The sequence below is a fragment of the Diuraphis noxia genome, unplaced genomic scaffold (genome assembly GCF_037042655.1).
Source record: "Diuraphis noxia isolate RWA-SAM2 unplaced genomic scaffold, SU_Dnox_SAM2 contig0003, whole genome shotgun sequence".
NCBI classification, from domain to species: Eukaryota; Metazoa; Arthropoda; class Insecta; order Hemiptera; family Aphididae; genus Diuraphis; species Diuraphis noxia.
The window spans coordinates 36,356,564-36,370,951 of record NW_028301713.1 but is presented as its reverse complement, the minus strand read 5'-3'; the positions used below and the strand labels follow the sequence as shown (position 1 = coordinate 36,370,951).

At 39.1% G+C, this 14,388-nt stretch overlaps 2 protein-coding genes across 2 annotated transcripts; one reads left to right on the top strand and one right to left on the bottom strand.

Annotated features, from left to right (window-relative positions):
* Positions 1-1,479: 1,479 nt before the first annotated feature.
* Positions 1,480-6,774, top strand: LOC149057289 (uncharacterized). Its single transcript, XM_089223362.1, has one exon. It carries the CDS (start codon positions 1,480-1,482, stop codon positions 6,772-6,774), a length of 5,295 nt encoding a protein of 1,764 aa, XP_089079488.1.
* Positions 6,775-11,925: 5,151 nt separating this feature from the next.
* Positions 11,926-13,026, bottom strand: LOC107161684 (uncharacterized). The gene has a single exon (XM_015508193.2). It carries the CDS (start codon positions 13,024-13,026, stop codon positions 11,926-11,928), a length of 1,101 nt encoding a protein of 366 aa, XP_015363679.2.
* Positions 13,027-14,388: the final 1,362 nt, after the last annotated feature.

Here is a 14,388-nt window from a genome sequence, read left to right as displayed (position 1 = left end):
ATCTTTTATACACTCTTATACGAAGAATTCATTCATTGTGCCAGATCGTATGTATGTACTCTTTGTATCGTTAATTATATTAAATATTGTATTATTTGGTTAAGGCCATCAAGGTCTCATGTAAATTTATTGAATTAGTTCAATTCTTGTATTACTGAATTGGGCGCCCAGATATATATTTATATATTTAAATTTGATTATTTCTATTGTATTATTTGATTATTTATTATTTTGAATAGTACGGCGGCGCTTTGTGCCCGTATCTAAAAACACAGTATTTGCGTGTTATTTATTTACTTTTTTTTATTATTCAATCTCCATTATATTTGTAAAGTGTCCTCTTTCTTCCTTCGTGGATTGGAGCAGTGCCTAGGAGGTAAGTTTTGAATACGCCGTGGTAAGGTATACGCCACAATTATTAAATTATTTAAATGTAGCCGGATCGGTCGATGGCTCTGGGTCGACAGTAAGGGTTCGTGCCACATTTCTGGTAGCAGAGCGTGGTTTCGTCCACATCTTGTTTATTATATTTTTTTATGATCAATGGGCTCGTCCTAAGGTAAGCGTAAATATTGGTGAAAATTTATTTTAATTTGTGGTCACACGTTACTGGGTGAGCGACGTGCTGACTTATTATAGTTGTACACGATTGATTATTTCTGAATTATTAATTCGTTTAAATAGCGCTCTATATAAAGTAAACTTGTGTATTACTTATTTAATTGTGTGACTGTTAACTTATTTTATCTCGCGTACACGCGCGTATTGTCGTACTATAAGTATTTCATTTGCGACTATTGTGATTATTACGATTATCAGTTGATTCTATCATCATTTTGCGTAAGACGCGCGTATCGTTGGTATTTAAACAATTCATACTACGATTAATAATATTTTTTAAATTATTTATTCAGCTTTGGTCGTGTCTTATTTATTTTGATCTGTGATTAATAATTTTATTTATTATTTGGCTTAAAGCGGTTATTTTCGTGTTTTGATTATTACTTCGCGTAAACCGCGCGCGTATTTGTCGCGCTCCGTGCATTTATCTCGCGATTAATAATTTGGTATATTTATATTTCGCGTAAAAACGCGTTTATTTTTCTCGTAATATTTTTTGGTTTTGCGTGTTTATTTTTTTTTATTTTTTATTTTTGTTATTATTATTTTGCGCATTGCGGTTTACGTTTAAATTATTTTTATTTTGCGTTAATATCTATTTTGCTATTAATTTGCGAAAATCGTACTATTCGTATTCAATTATTTAATCAACGTTTAATAATTTTATTATTATTTCGCGTCAACCGTGCCTCTTGTCGCGTTTAATTTATTTTGATTTTCTTTGCGATTGTTAGTCCACTAGTTAATATTTTGCGCAAAACGCACTTGTGTTGCATTAATTCATTTGATTTTTTTTTTTTTTTTTTTTTTTCGTCCATTTAATTATTTATTTTTCCCCCTTTTGTGTAAACCTACATCATGGCTTCGAGCGGCGATGAAGCACGAGCCAGGCGGTTGGTCCGTCAATGCGAAGTAAAACGCAAGGGTTACATGAATAAAATTCGGTCAGTTTACGATTTGGCTCTCCGTAGTGCGGAAGATACGTCGGTAGTGCCTCAATTATTAGTTATGGTAGAAACACTCGATCAGTTGTTAGCGTCGTTCACCATTGAAGATGAAGCGTTTTTAAATCATTTGATGGATTTGGACCGGGACAGTGAATACCCCGACATGGAGGGCGTCGAGATGTTCAATTTGGTTTCTTTTGCTAAGGCAACAGCTAATCGCTTTATGCAATATTGTCCCGATCAAACTATTGCGTCCAAGCACGGCGGTTCACAGGCGTCGTTGAATAATGTCGATCAGAATGTTCCAAAATCAGACGAGCAAGCGGTTCCTGACAATGTGGTTGTGGATGTGAACCCAAGTGAAGCACGATCTAACAATGCAGGTTCTCTCCGATCTGATAGCGTTCCAGTCTTCAAGCCTGCCCGCCTGCCCGAAATCCCGTTGCCCACGTTCGAGGGTGACATTTATGAGTGGATAACTTTTCGCGATCGTTTTATTACATCGGTAGATCGTCGAGAACATTTGTCAAATATTGATAAGTTTTATTACTTGGTGGGATGTTGCAAAGGGGCAGCCCGAGACGCTATCCGCGGAATTCCGGTATCAGATCATAATTACAAGTTGGCGTGGTCCACTCTTGAGGAACGATTCCACAAACCCCGTCTGGTTGCATGTTCCTTAATTGAAAAATTGTTAAGTGCACAACGAGCTACCTCAGAAAACCTACCCGAGTTGAACAGATTATTGGTGGTATTTGATGAAGGTGTGTCGTTACTCGAATCCCTGAATATACCAAATTTAGGCGATTTTATATTATTTTCAATAGCTTCACGGTGCTTACCTATTTACAGCATTAAATTATTCGAAGCGCAATTATCCAACGGTTTCCCTACAGTAAAAGATTTATTGACGTTTATAAAATCACGTGTGGCCATATTGGAATGCATTCCACGGGAGTCTACATCGAAACAATCAAACTCTCACAAAGTTACTAAGACTGCGTCATATAATGCGAGGAAGCCGCCGCTGCACACTTCTATGATTACAAGCAACAACCCGCCCAAAGCAGCACAGTTTTGCAAATGTTGCAAGGGTACTCATGATCTAACGTCATGCCCGAAATTCAAAGGTTGGACGCAAAAGGCGCGTAACGATTGGGCGCGAGATCAGCGGATATGCTTTCGGTGCCTGCGCCCCGGTCATTGGGTAACCAAGTGCAAATCCTCGAATGTATGTGGTCAGTGTTCACGATGGCATCATTCGCTATTGCATTCAGTCGGATCTACAGCGCCTTCAAAGGAAGAGAACTCCTCAAAGGAGGGACAATCGGACATTGCCACCCCATCGTCATGTCTTGGTCAAAATACGTCGCCTTCTGTTATTCTTGGGACAGCGCTCATCCACATGCCTGATAATGTCGGTGTGATGCATACGGTGCGAGCGCTTATCGATTCAGCCTCACAAATTAGTGCAATTACCTTGGAGTGTAAAAATCGTTTAGGACTCCAGATGCGTAGATGGACAGCTCCTGTGTCCGGCCTTGGTGGTGTTTCGGTACAAAACGTTCTGGGAATTGTCCATTGTCAGGCCCAACCAAGATTTTCACCGGATCCAATCTTCAACTTCGATGCGTGGGTGTTCCCGTCAATTACGGCTGAGATGCCACGGCATCCATTGCCACATTCAATTGCAGAAAGATACAAACACCTTGCTTTAGCTGATCCATCGTTCATCAATCCTGGTACTATTGATGTTTTATTAGGTGCGGATCTGTTTGCTCAAATTCTAAACGGAAAGCGTGTGTCGGTTGGTGATGCTTTTCCGGTGGCTTTCGGAACCGTATTTGGCTGGACTGTCATAGGACCGGTCCCAACATCGCTACCTAATGTTTTAATATCATGTCACGCATCATTGACTACATCGGTGGAAACATTGCTGGAGAGGTTCTGGGCCCTCGAAGAACCAGACGCAGCACCTGAAGAATTTACGCAAGAAGGACAATGCGAATCTATATTCCGTGACGGATGTACTCGTGATAGTTCGGGTCGGTTTTGTGTACCACTTTTGTTCCGTCATTCTATTTCCGGTGACACATTTCGAGGATCACGTGCCTTGGCTGAGAAGCGTTTCGAGCATTTGGAGAAGAAATTGGCCAATGACTCTTGTCTTCGGCGATTATATTGTGAGTTTATGTCCGAGTATCTGACATTGGGACATATGTCCCCAGCCAATTCCGATGGTGACTACTTTATCCCCCATCATGCCGTCTACCGTCCTAATGATATCGATCCGAAAATACGTGTAGTATTTGATGCTTCCGCGAGGTCGTTTTCGGGTGTTTCTTTGAATGATTGCTTGCTCCCGGGACCGAAATTACAACGCGATGTTGTGGATGTTTTGTTATTGTATCGTGTCCACCGTTTTGCCTTCACAATCGACATAAGCAAAATGTACCGTCAGGTGTCCGTGCTTCCATCACATCAGCGGTATCAACATATATTGTGGAGATCGTCGCCTGAACAAAAGTTGCAAGCATATGAGCTTAATACTGTCACCTATGGAGTCAACTGTGCCCCCTACCTCGCGATCAAGGTACTTCAGTCCATTGCAGAGCAAGACTGTAATAATTTTCTTTTTGTAAAAGAAGCATTATTATATCAAACATACGTAGACGACATCTGCGTAGGTGGTGACACGGAAGATGACGCCCTTTCCCTTCAAGATGGTCTTATTAAGGTTCTAAATGGCGCTGGTATGGATTTGAAAAAGTGGGCCAGTAATACGCCCGCCATACTTGATAAGGTTCCTTTCGAGGACAGGACATGCGAACCATTGTCGTTAGATGATTCTGCTGGCATCGGGACGAAAGTATTGGGATTACAATGGTCTCACCAAGAAGATGCATTTGTGTATAACCTTCAACCCGAACAACACGTCTCCACGAAACGCGGTATGTTGTCATTGATAGCGCGGATGTTCGATCCGCTGGGACTCTTATCGCCTGTCACCTTTTTCGCTAAAACATTGATCCAACGTGTGTGGAAAGCCGGGCTTTCGTGGGATGAGCAACTGCCTCCAGAGATTGCGGAGCCTTGGCGCAAGTACGTTGTTGACCTGCCCAATCTGAAATGTATCCGCATCCCTCGATTCTTAGGCACACGCCGAAACATGCAGTGTTCAATATGTGGGTTTTGTGACGCGTCGTCAATCGGATATGCTGCCGTGGTGTATCTTAGAGCAGTGGATTCGTCGGGTCGTTCTACGCTTTCGTTGCTGGGAGCACGATCTAAAATTGCACCAGTGAAGTCAATTACCATTCCACGACTGGAACTCTGTGCCGCCTTTTTGCTCGCTCGTTGGATGGCTCGCCTGATCGTCACATTAAGCCTCAAACTACAGATCCTTGACGTACATGCTTGGTCGGACTCCACGACGGTTTTAAGTTGGTTAAAGTATCCACATGATTCATTTAAGGTATTTGTATCTAATCGAATTTACAAAATTCATTCTCTCGTGCCCAATTGCCAGTGGCATTATATAGAATCAGCCTTCAACCCAGCGGATTGTTGTTCACGGGGACTTACTCCGTCAGATTTCATTAAACATGATCTCTATTTTAACGGTCCACCATGTCTGTATCTGTCATCTCAACAATGGAACCAGTATACACCGATTAATACCGCCGATCAATTGCCTGAATTTAGGATTCAATCATCGAAGGTGTTGGTTATACAAGAAGAATTTGAGTGGTATGAGCGTTTTTCCACTTATGTTCAAGCAGTTCGAACCACTGCCCGTATGCTCCGGTTCATCACGCGATGCAAAAAGCAACCAGTTTATAATGGGTATCTATCCCGGAAAGAGCTCGACCAGGCAGCACTCCTGATTGCGCGGTCGTCGCAACGTTTTCATTTCAGTATGTTGATCCGTGAATTGTCGCAGGGGCAAGCGCCCTCGGCACGACTATTGGCGCGTTTGCGTCCGTTCCTCGATAGTGAAAATTTAGTACGAGTTGGCGGTCGGTTATCAAGATCGGATTTGTCTGATAACCAAAAACACCCATTGCTGCTGTCAAAGACTTCACATTTTTCTGTCCTATTAATTCGGCATTGGCATGACATCACAGGTCACAGTGGTCCACAGATCGTTTCTTCGTTGGTTGGTCGTCAGTATTGGATATTATCGGTACGCACATTGATCCGTACGATCATTAGCCGATGTATCACGTGCGTACGCATTACGGCCAGAAACCCTCAGCCAATAATGGCGGATTTACCATCTGCACGAGTGACAGAATGCCATCCGTTTGCGAGGGTCGGAGTGGATTACGCAGGTCCCTTTTCAGTAAAAGAGAACCGGCTCAGGAAGCCACGCCAGTACAAAATGTATCTTGCCGTTTTTGTGTGTTTCACGGTCCGAGCGGTACATCTAGAGTATGTATCAGATTTGAGTACCGAGGCGTTTATAGCAGCATTACAGCGGTTTGTGGCTCGCCGGGGTCTGCCTACCGATATTTACAGCGATTGCGGTACGAATTTTGTTGGGGCAAATAATCTACTTCGCACTCTGGTCAATGACCCATCGTATCGCGACCAACTGACAGCTAGTGTTCATTGTACGTGGCACTTTAACCCTCCGGGTGCCCCTCATTTCGGTGGTTTGTGGGAGGCCGCAGTGCGCTCATCCAAAACATTGTTACTTCGCATAATGGGGGAGCACACCTTCACAATCGAAGAATTTGGAACAATTTTGTGTAGATGTGAAGCCATTTTAAATTCTCGGCCAATTACTCCCGCTTCGTCCGATCCCGCCGAACTCGAATGCTTAACTCCAGGCCATTTTCTGATCGGCAGACCATTACTTGCTGTCCCAGAATCGGAAATTCCAAATGAAACGCGTCCCTGGGTACAGCGGTGGAAATTGGTCAATCAATGTGTCCAAGCATTTTGGCGTCGTTGGCGAAATGAATATCTTCAAACGCTCCAGATGCGGAGTCGGTGGCTTGATGACGTCCCCAACATAGAAGTGGATGATATGGTTGTGATAAAGGACGCTCAAACACCGCCTTTAAAATGGCGTATGGGCCGCGTGATCGAAGTATTACCAGGCGCTGACCAGGTCGTCCGAGTCGTTCGACTCCGAACCGCTACAGGTATCCTTACCCGTCCGGTGGTAAAGGTTGTCAAACTTCCCACCAATCTCTAGGGAACTACCGCCTATTTAGTTTGCCTTGGTTGGGTTTCGCGTTATATTATTCTATTTATTTATACATATTTTGTTTTATCTACCCCTTTTGGTTTTTTTTCCTCCGTCACTGACTCCTCCACAGTATACATTTTTTTTTTTTTTTTTTTTTTTTTTACTAGGCACTTCGCTTATGATTCACGGGAGAAAGTGGACATGTATTATAGATAAATGCCAGAGAAAATTAAGGGCATATTGAAAATATTGTATTTATAAGCCCTGACATTTGAATTGTATAATATTTGGAATTCGATAATTTTTTTGTATTATTATTTATTTATTTTTATTTATTTATTTATTTTTTCTTTCGTTGTATTATTTTATGTTGAACCTTCCGGGTTTTTAAACCAATTTCATCGGTCAAAACGGGTCCAATGTCACCCAGTCACTTACAGCAGCCTGAAGTCGTCGAGCTAGCATTGTTTTGTAGTAAGACGTGCACGTCTTACTAGGGGGAGGATGTCGGATATCGCCTTTATCGATCGATCACCGGTCATTAAGATAGTCGAGATCGTTCTAGAACCTTCTAGACTCCCCACTCGCCACTCGTCCGCTCGTCCATTATCTTTACCGGGGTGTGACGGTGTCACCGGCGAGTCGGACATGAATAGTAGTTGTCGCCCGACATTCGTAGTCGGACAGTGGTCGCCGATGTGAAGGTGCTAATAAATGCACATCGAAAGGCCTTTCTTTATTATAATTTGCAGCGTGTAATATTTCAACCGCGTATCAGTTTATACTGACACGCGTTGTTTGTTGTGGCGTTCCGACAACGTTGGATTTGATCCTTCTTCCTTCCGTTATTTGTGCGGCGTTTATGGATCTTTTATACACTCTTATACGAAGAATTCATTCATTGTGCCAGATCGTATGTATGTACTCTTTGTATCGTTAATTATATTAAATATTGTATTATTTGGTTAAGGCCATCAAGGTCTCATGTAAATTTATTGAATTAGTTCAATTCTTGTATTACTGAATTGGGCGCCCAGATATATATTTATATATTTAAATTTGATTATTTCTATTGTATTATTTGATTATTTATTATTTTGAATAGTACGGCGGCGCTTTGTGCCCGTATCTAAAAACACAGTATTTGCGTGTTATTTATTTACTTTTTTTTATTATTCAATCTCCATTATATTTGTAAAGTGTCCTCTTTCTTCCTTCGTGGATTGGAGCAGTGCCTAGGAGGTAAGTTTTGAATACGCCGTGGTAAGGTATACGCCACAATTATTAAATTATTTAAATGTAGCCGGATCGGTCGATGGCTCTGGGTCGACAGTAAGGGTTCGTGCCACACAACCAATCAAAAAACGACACTTGGCATATCACAGCAATATTAAAATGAAAATTGTTCTTTTCATCTTTATAATAACTGGATTATTATATTGTGTTATGTGCAGGAAAAGTTATAAATGGACCAAACCAACCAGTGCAAAACCAACATTAGTAAGTATACATACTAGTACCTAGTACTTAGTTTATACATTATTAAGAATGTAGGTATAAATTATACCTAGTTTTGATGTATTTATTCTTTAACTGATAGACCGTGAAATTGTTTTAAAGACCCTAGTAAATTTTAAAATTGTTTTTTTTTAAATGCTTTTTATTTTTACTATTACAATTTTAACATCATTTAAATTACAACATTTTTATAGCTACTGTATAAAATCATATCCCCCCACGACAACAAAAACCTAAATACGCCACTGCAATTATTAGTTCAACAACTGATTAATGAAACTTACATGATTTTATAATAATTTGGTATTTATAAGGGAAAAATACTTAATAATAACAATAAACATAAAGTTACTTTACACACCTAAAAATTATTATAAATTGTAATTTTTTTTTTTTTTTTATTATAGGAACCCAATTTAGAAGAAATTAAAGAAGATATCATGCAAATTAAAAATCAACTCGAAAGCTTCGAAAATTTAATATTTTCGAATAATATAAGGTCCCACAACGTTAATTTAAATGCAGCGTCGGTCTTGAAGAGTGGATACTATAATGTTGTATCCGCTTTGGAGAAATCTTTTGATAAGGGATTGCCACCGCCTAACTCGATACAAGTTAGCAATTCGTCTAATTCGAATATAAACCAAACATATTGGAATAATAATACAATTTATGTGATAAACAACAGCACGATTAATTTTCACTGCAATTGCACAAAACACTTGTAACGGTGAATCGGTGCATTGGTAAAAGTATTATCATTTATTGTTTATAGGTAGGTATAGGTATTTTTAGACAATATCACATAATATTTTATCATTTATTGTTTATAGGTATACTATACAATTTATTATTTATTATTTAAAGGTATACAATACAAGTTACTCAAACCATGTTTATGTAAAAATATCTATAAATTGTATTGTATACAATAAACACATGTTTACATAAACATGGTTTGAGTAACTTGTATTGTATACCCTTAAATAATAAATAATAAATTGTATTGTATACCTATAAACAATAAATGATAAAATATGATGTGATATTTTCTAAAAATACCTATTCCTACCTATAAATAGAAAATAACAAATTGTATTGTATAGCTGTAAACAATAAATAATAAAATATGATGTGATATTTTCAGATATTATATTTTTTTTTAAAGGTAGTTAAGTTAAAAATTATCAAAAAAAGTAACTATTAATTAACTTTTAAGTTTTAACTTATTAACTAGTTCTTGCCCAACTTTGCGCATCATGCACAGTAAACAATAATATTGATAAAAGTATACAGAAAAAAGGTGGGTTAGTGGGTGTCGCTCTGCTGTACAGTAGGTTACAAGTCTAAGTCACTCTAATGGATTGTGTTAAATTGCTTCAGCACCCCCAATAACCACCCTAGTTGCACCTATGATAGCCAGTATAGGTACCTACACTACTATATAATGCGAATGCCTAATAATAAAATATATTACTTTAATCACAATTTAAATTCAAGTTTAACACGTCATCCATTACAGTGACTTTCCAGACATTATTATAAATAGTCTATATTTTATACTTCATAGAAATAATACAAAAATAACAAATCCTTTATGCTAGTTGTACATAAATACTTCTTACCTAAACCTAGTTCGTTTTAAATGCAGCCACGCAAGTTTATAAGTATCACTATTGCAATATGTTTTGTGTATGTTTTGAGTTTGTTTATGCATTGTGTAGTGCCGTAGTGGTACAAAAATAAGCCCCGTAAAGTATTATTTTATCGTGGATCGACGACGCTCGACGATTATCAGATTATTTTATCTAGATTAAAGACTATTGTCATATCTATCCTATCTTATCCTATCCTACTATTTTTCCGTAGTCCTATTGAACTACTAAAATGTTAAAACATTTTATCCCCCCCCCCCCCCACAAACATAGTCAAATTACGCCACTGAATACTTATTGTATTTTATTGTATAAAATTACATTTTGTGGAATCAATTCGATTATGAACAATTTTAAAAAATACACCTTTTTATTAACCCTTCAACATACAACTATATCATAAATAACTACATTAAATAAAATATTGATTATATATTATTATAATAATAATAATAATAATAATAAATAAAAATGATAGTAAATGTCTAACAATACTTAAAATACTTATCGTAAGAGTTATTTGTTAATATTCAATGTGATATTAATACACACTTAAAATATTGAAATCGAGTGAATTATGAAAGCGTATGTATATTTAAGTTATAACTTCTATATCTCATAACATATATATATATATATATATCGATAATATCTGGAATATTTTTAAAATAACTATTGTTAGTAGAAATTAAGATGTATATACTTTCCATAACCAATCACATCACACCTTATTGTAAGTGAATGTTTTACCTAATATTATATTAACACCTTAAAATATAAACCCATACGAGCCTATGCCATCCCCCACCACCTATCCTTACCATACCACATCACACCACTCCCAGCCTTTCCCTACTCCTCAATACCTCACCAAATAACAAATAACCCACTTTTAACGCCATTAAAAATTATTGTCAAGTGAGTGCTCTCACCCACCACTATGATTCACATAACTAACCCTCCCAAGTCTACGACTTCGAAGGGGCGCCGCGGTCGCACTCGTGCACGGGGCAGATCAGCAGTTAACGGCTGCAATGGCCGCGCGTCTAACCTGACGCATATAGTACAATTTGTTAATATCTTGTACAAAAGGGACCGGAGTGATACAACCCAAAATTGGCGCGATATTAACGCCGTTAAAGATCGCCGGCCGGCATGACAGGTCAACAAATGCCACCGTCGGCACAATCTACAAGGCAAAATGCGAGCTTTTTGATAACAGCACTGGATGTTTGTTATCGTACGCGATCAACGAGTGACGCAACCGACCGCCGACGCGGATCACACCGTCGGGGTCAATGAACGGGGTCAGCCGCGCTAATGGTCTGGACGATACCCGCGCATTGCGTAATAGCTCACCGAGTAATAAGGGAAAATGCACACGCTGTGATTCGACAATCAACACGTTCACGGCACTATCCAAATCACATTTTTGTAAATAAACGGGACCGTCTTTACGACTAATCTTTCGTCGACAGAGCGCGACGAAACGGCGCATGAACGCGACTACGCGCAACATACGGTCGTAATTTGAAAATCGGGTAAACCATTCACTCGGTACGTCGGCAACGAGGGCAGCACACGATGCAAGTCGCAATTCCGGTATTTCACAAAGGGGTAGCGACGGACGAGAATTGTCCCATACCGATGGGTCATCGTACGCCACCTGTGCGCCCCGCCAATACAAGTCAAGTTGCGATAATACCGCCGCACATCACACCACGGGACGCACAGTCGGCGGGGTTATTGACCGAATCAATGTGTTGCCACCGGCAATCCGGTAACAGCGTACGGATTTGATGTACTCTATTGGAAACATAAACTTTAACCGACTCGTGAGGGACCGTTAGCCATGATAGCACGATCATCGAATCCGACCAAGCTCGAATATCAATAATATTAAGTTGCGCCGCTAAAATGTCACGGATGCGGTTTAGCCACCGAGCCAACAGCAAGGCAGCGTTCAATTCTAGACGGGGAATTGTCATGGATTTTGTTGATGCCAATATTTAGTCTTAGTACCAACCAAAAAAACAGATTGCTCTACGGGCACATCGACCATCCGCAAGTACACAACAGCTGCACATCCGCGTTGCGACGCGTCACAAAATCCTAATAAATAGCAGGGGGCATTCTGGTGCGAATTAAAATGCCGGGGAACGCGAATAGATAGTAACGACGGTAAATCAGCGACGAAAGCTGCCCATTCATCATGAATGTCCGTAGAAAAAGGTTCATCCCACGACAAACCATGAAGCCAGGTCCGTTGCATGATGGACTTTGCTAAAAACACCGCGGGACCGAACACCCCAAGTGGGTCGAATATTCGAGCTACTAACGACAAAATACCGCGTTTGGTGTAAACAGGTGATTGTTCGAGACGTAACGCACAACACAAGTAATCTTCGTCGGGGTGCCATTCTAAACCTAACACCTTAGTACCCTGACCGTATACCGTTTCGAACGGCGTAGGTGCGTGCACACGATTCGCAGCCGACACTGCGTCCAAAACCGACGTAGTGTTCGACGACCATTTTTTAAGTTCTAGACCAGACCTATTCAACACACAAATCAAATCGGATTGTAATTTTAATACATCAGTTATAGTATCAGCCCCGTCGCATATGTCGTCGACGTAAGTCTGACGCGTCAACGAATTACGCACCCCCTCGGACTCATTGCAATCGTCGGAAGAAATCGTCTGTAACACGCGCAACGCGAGATACGGCGCACAATTAACACCGTACGTGACCGTATTCAATTCGTATTCAAGCAGTTTGTCATGTGGCGACGCTCTCCACAAAATATGTTGAAACTTACGATATTTTGGCAAAATCAAAACTTGCCGATACATCTTGCATATATCGGTCGTAAAAACGTATTTGTGTACGCAAAACCGCGTTAGGATGTCTACAATGTCCTGTTGGAGCTTAGGCCCCAGAAACAGACAGTCATTTAATGACGGCCCGCGGTCATATTTCGCGGAAGCGTCGAAAACTACACGTAATTTATTGCTGTCCACCTCCGGACGGTATACAGCGTGGTGCGGAATGAAATAGCACCCCGGGGACGTGGCAACCGACATAATATAAGTATCTGAATATAATATATATAAATAACAAATCTGTACATAAATTATGTAGGTACGTATTACTTACGTAATGTTAATAATTATATATCTTTCTATTATTTCTATATGATTTTTTTTTAAATTATTGTATTTAAATGCAATAGATATATGTACCTATTATAATTAGGTCCCGGATTTACATAAATGTACTCAAAACCATACAAATATGCTCTAAAAATTACCCAAAAATGTCCTCAAAAAATGACCTTAAAAATGTAATTTATATTTATTTTTTATACAATTTGTTATTTTAATTTGGAATTTATTACTGTATTGAAAAAAAAATTGGAAAAATTGACTTGATGCTGCTATGAAAAAACATACCGGTGGAGTTTACATTTTTTTTTTCAGGTAAAATAAACGTACCGGTGGAATTTACATGAAAAAAGGTCTAAAAAGGTCGCAATCGGTGGAGTTTACATGCGCCCGTCGTAACTCCTAATGCATTATTGAGATACACTGTACACCAGCGCGCACACACACACTAATGATCATTTACACTCGCACACATTGATATGACCAGGTTATACGTGACACATAATTTGCCTAAATCTTACTCCTTAGAAAATGACCGACTAGAACCCCCTTAACCAGCAAATAAAATAATAATAAACGTTATTCAATTTATTATATTATTTTAATTAAAAATGATCCCAATGACCCTACCATAACTAGAACATTTAGCTTAGCAGTAAATACAATCAAATATATTTATGGTACAAAAAATTGTTTCCAATCTCCGGCCAACAATTGACTGTCTTGGCTATCAGTCACTTCAGTAGGTGTACTTTTGCGAAAAAATGAATCTAATCGATTACAATTTCAGCACATTTCGCTAGTAATTTTTTATTTTTTCACGATCCCTTTCTGCCCCTCATTTCCTTTTTTTGTCCATAATTTATAATATCGTATGATCAATAATTAAAATCGCGTAGTTGTTTGGACACAATCAAGTCCAATTCACAAACACTAATAACTAATAACAATCAGCAATCATAGCCTTAACCACATCACATCTGCATGCGAAGATTTGTTTGGGTTTATTACAGATATTATTTATAAAAATAACAATAACCAGTGGGACCACTGACCAATAACACACCATTAGGTATTATTCAATTATAGCCATTATATATTGGTGTATGTCTATGTTCGTCGCCACTCTGAAGATAAACAACTTTCAGGTTTCAACAGGCGTCAGTACTCGGGTGTTTATTATAAAAATAACCAATCGATATTTTGTAATTTTATACCCGATGGCCTATGCTTTCTTATACGAGGCTATTAAAATGCAACACAAATCACAATTGTATTAAT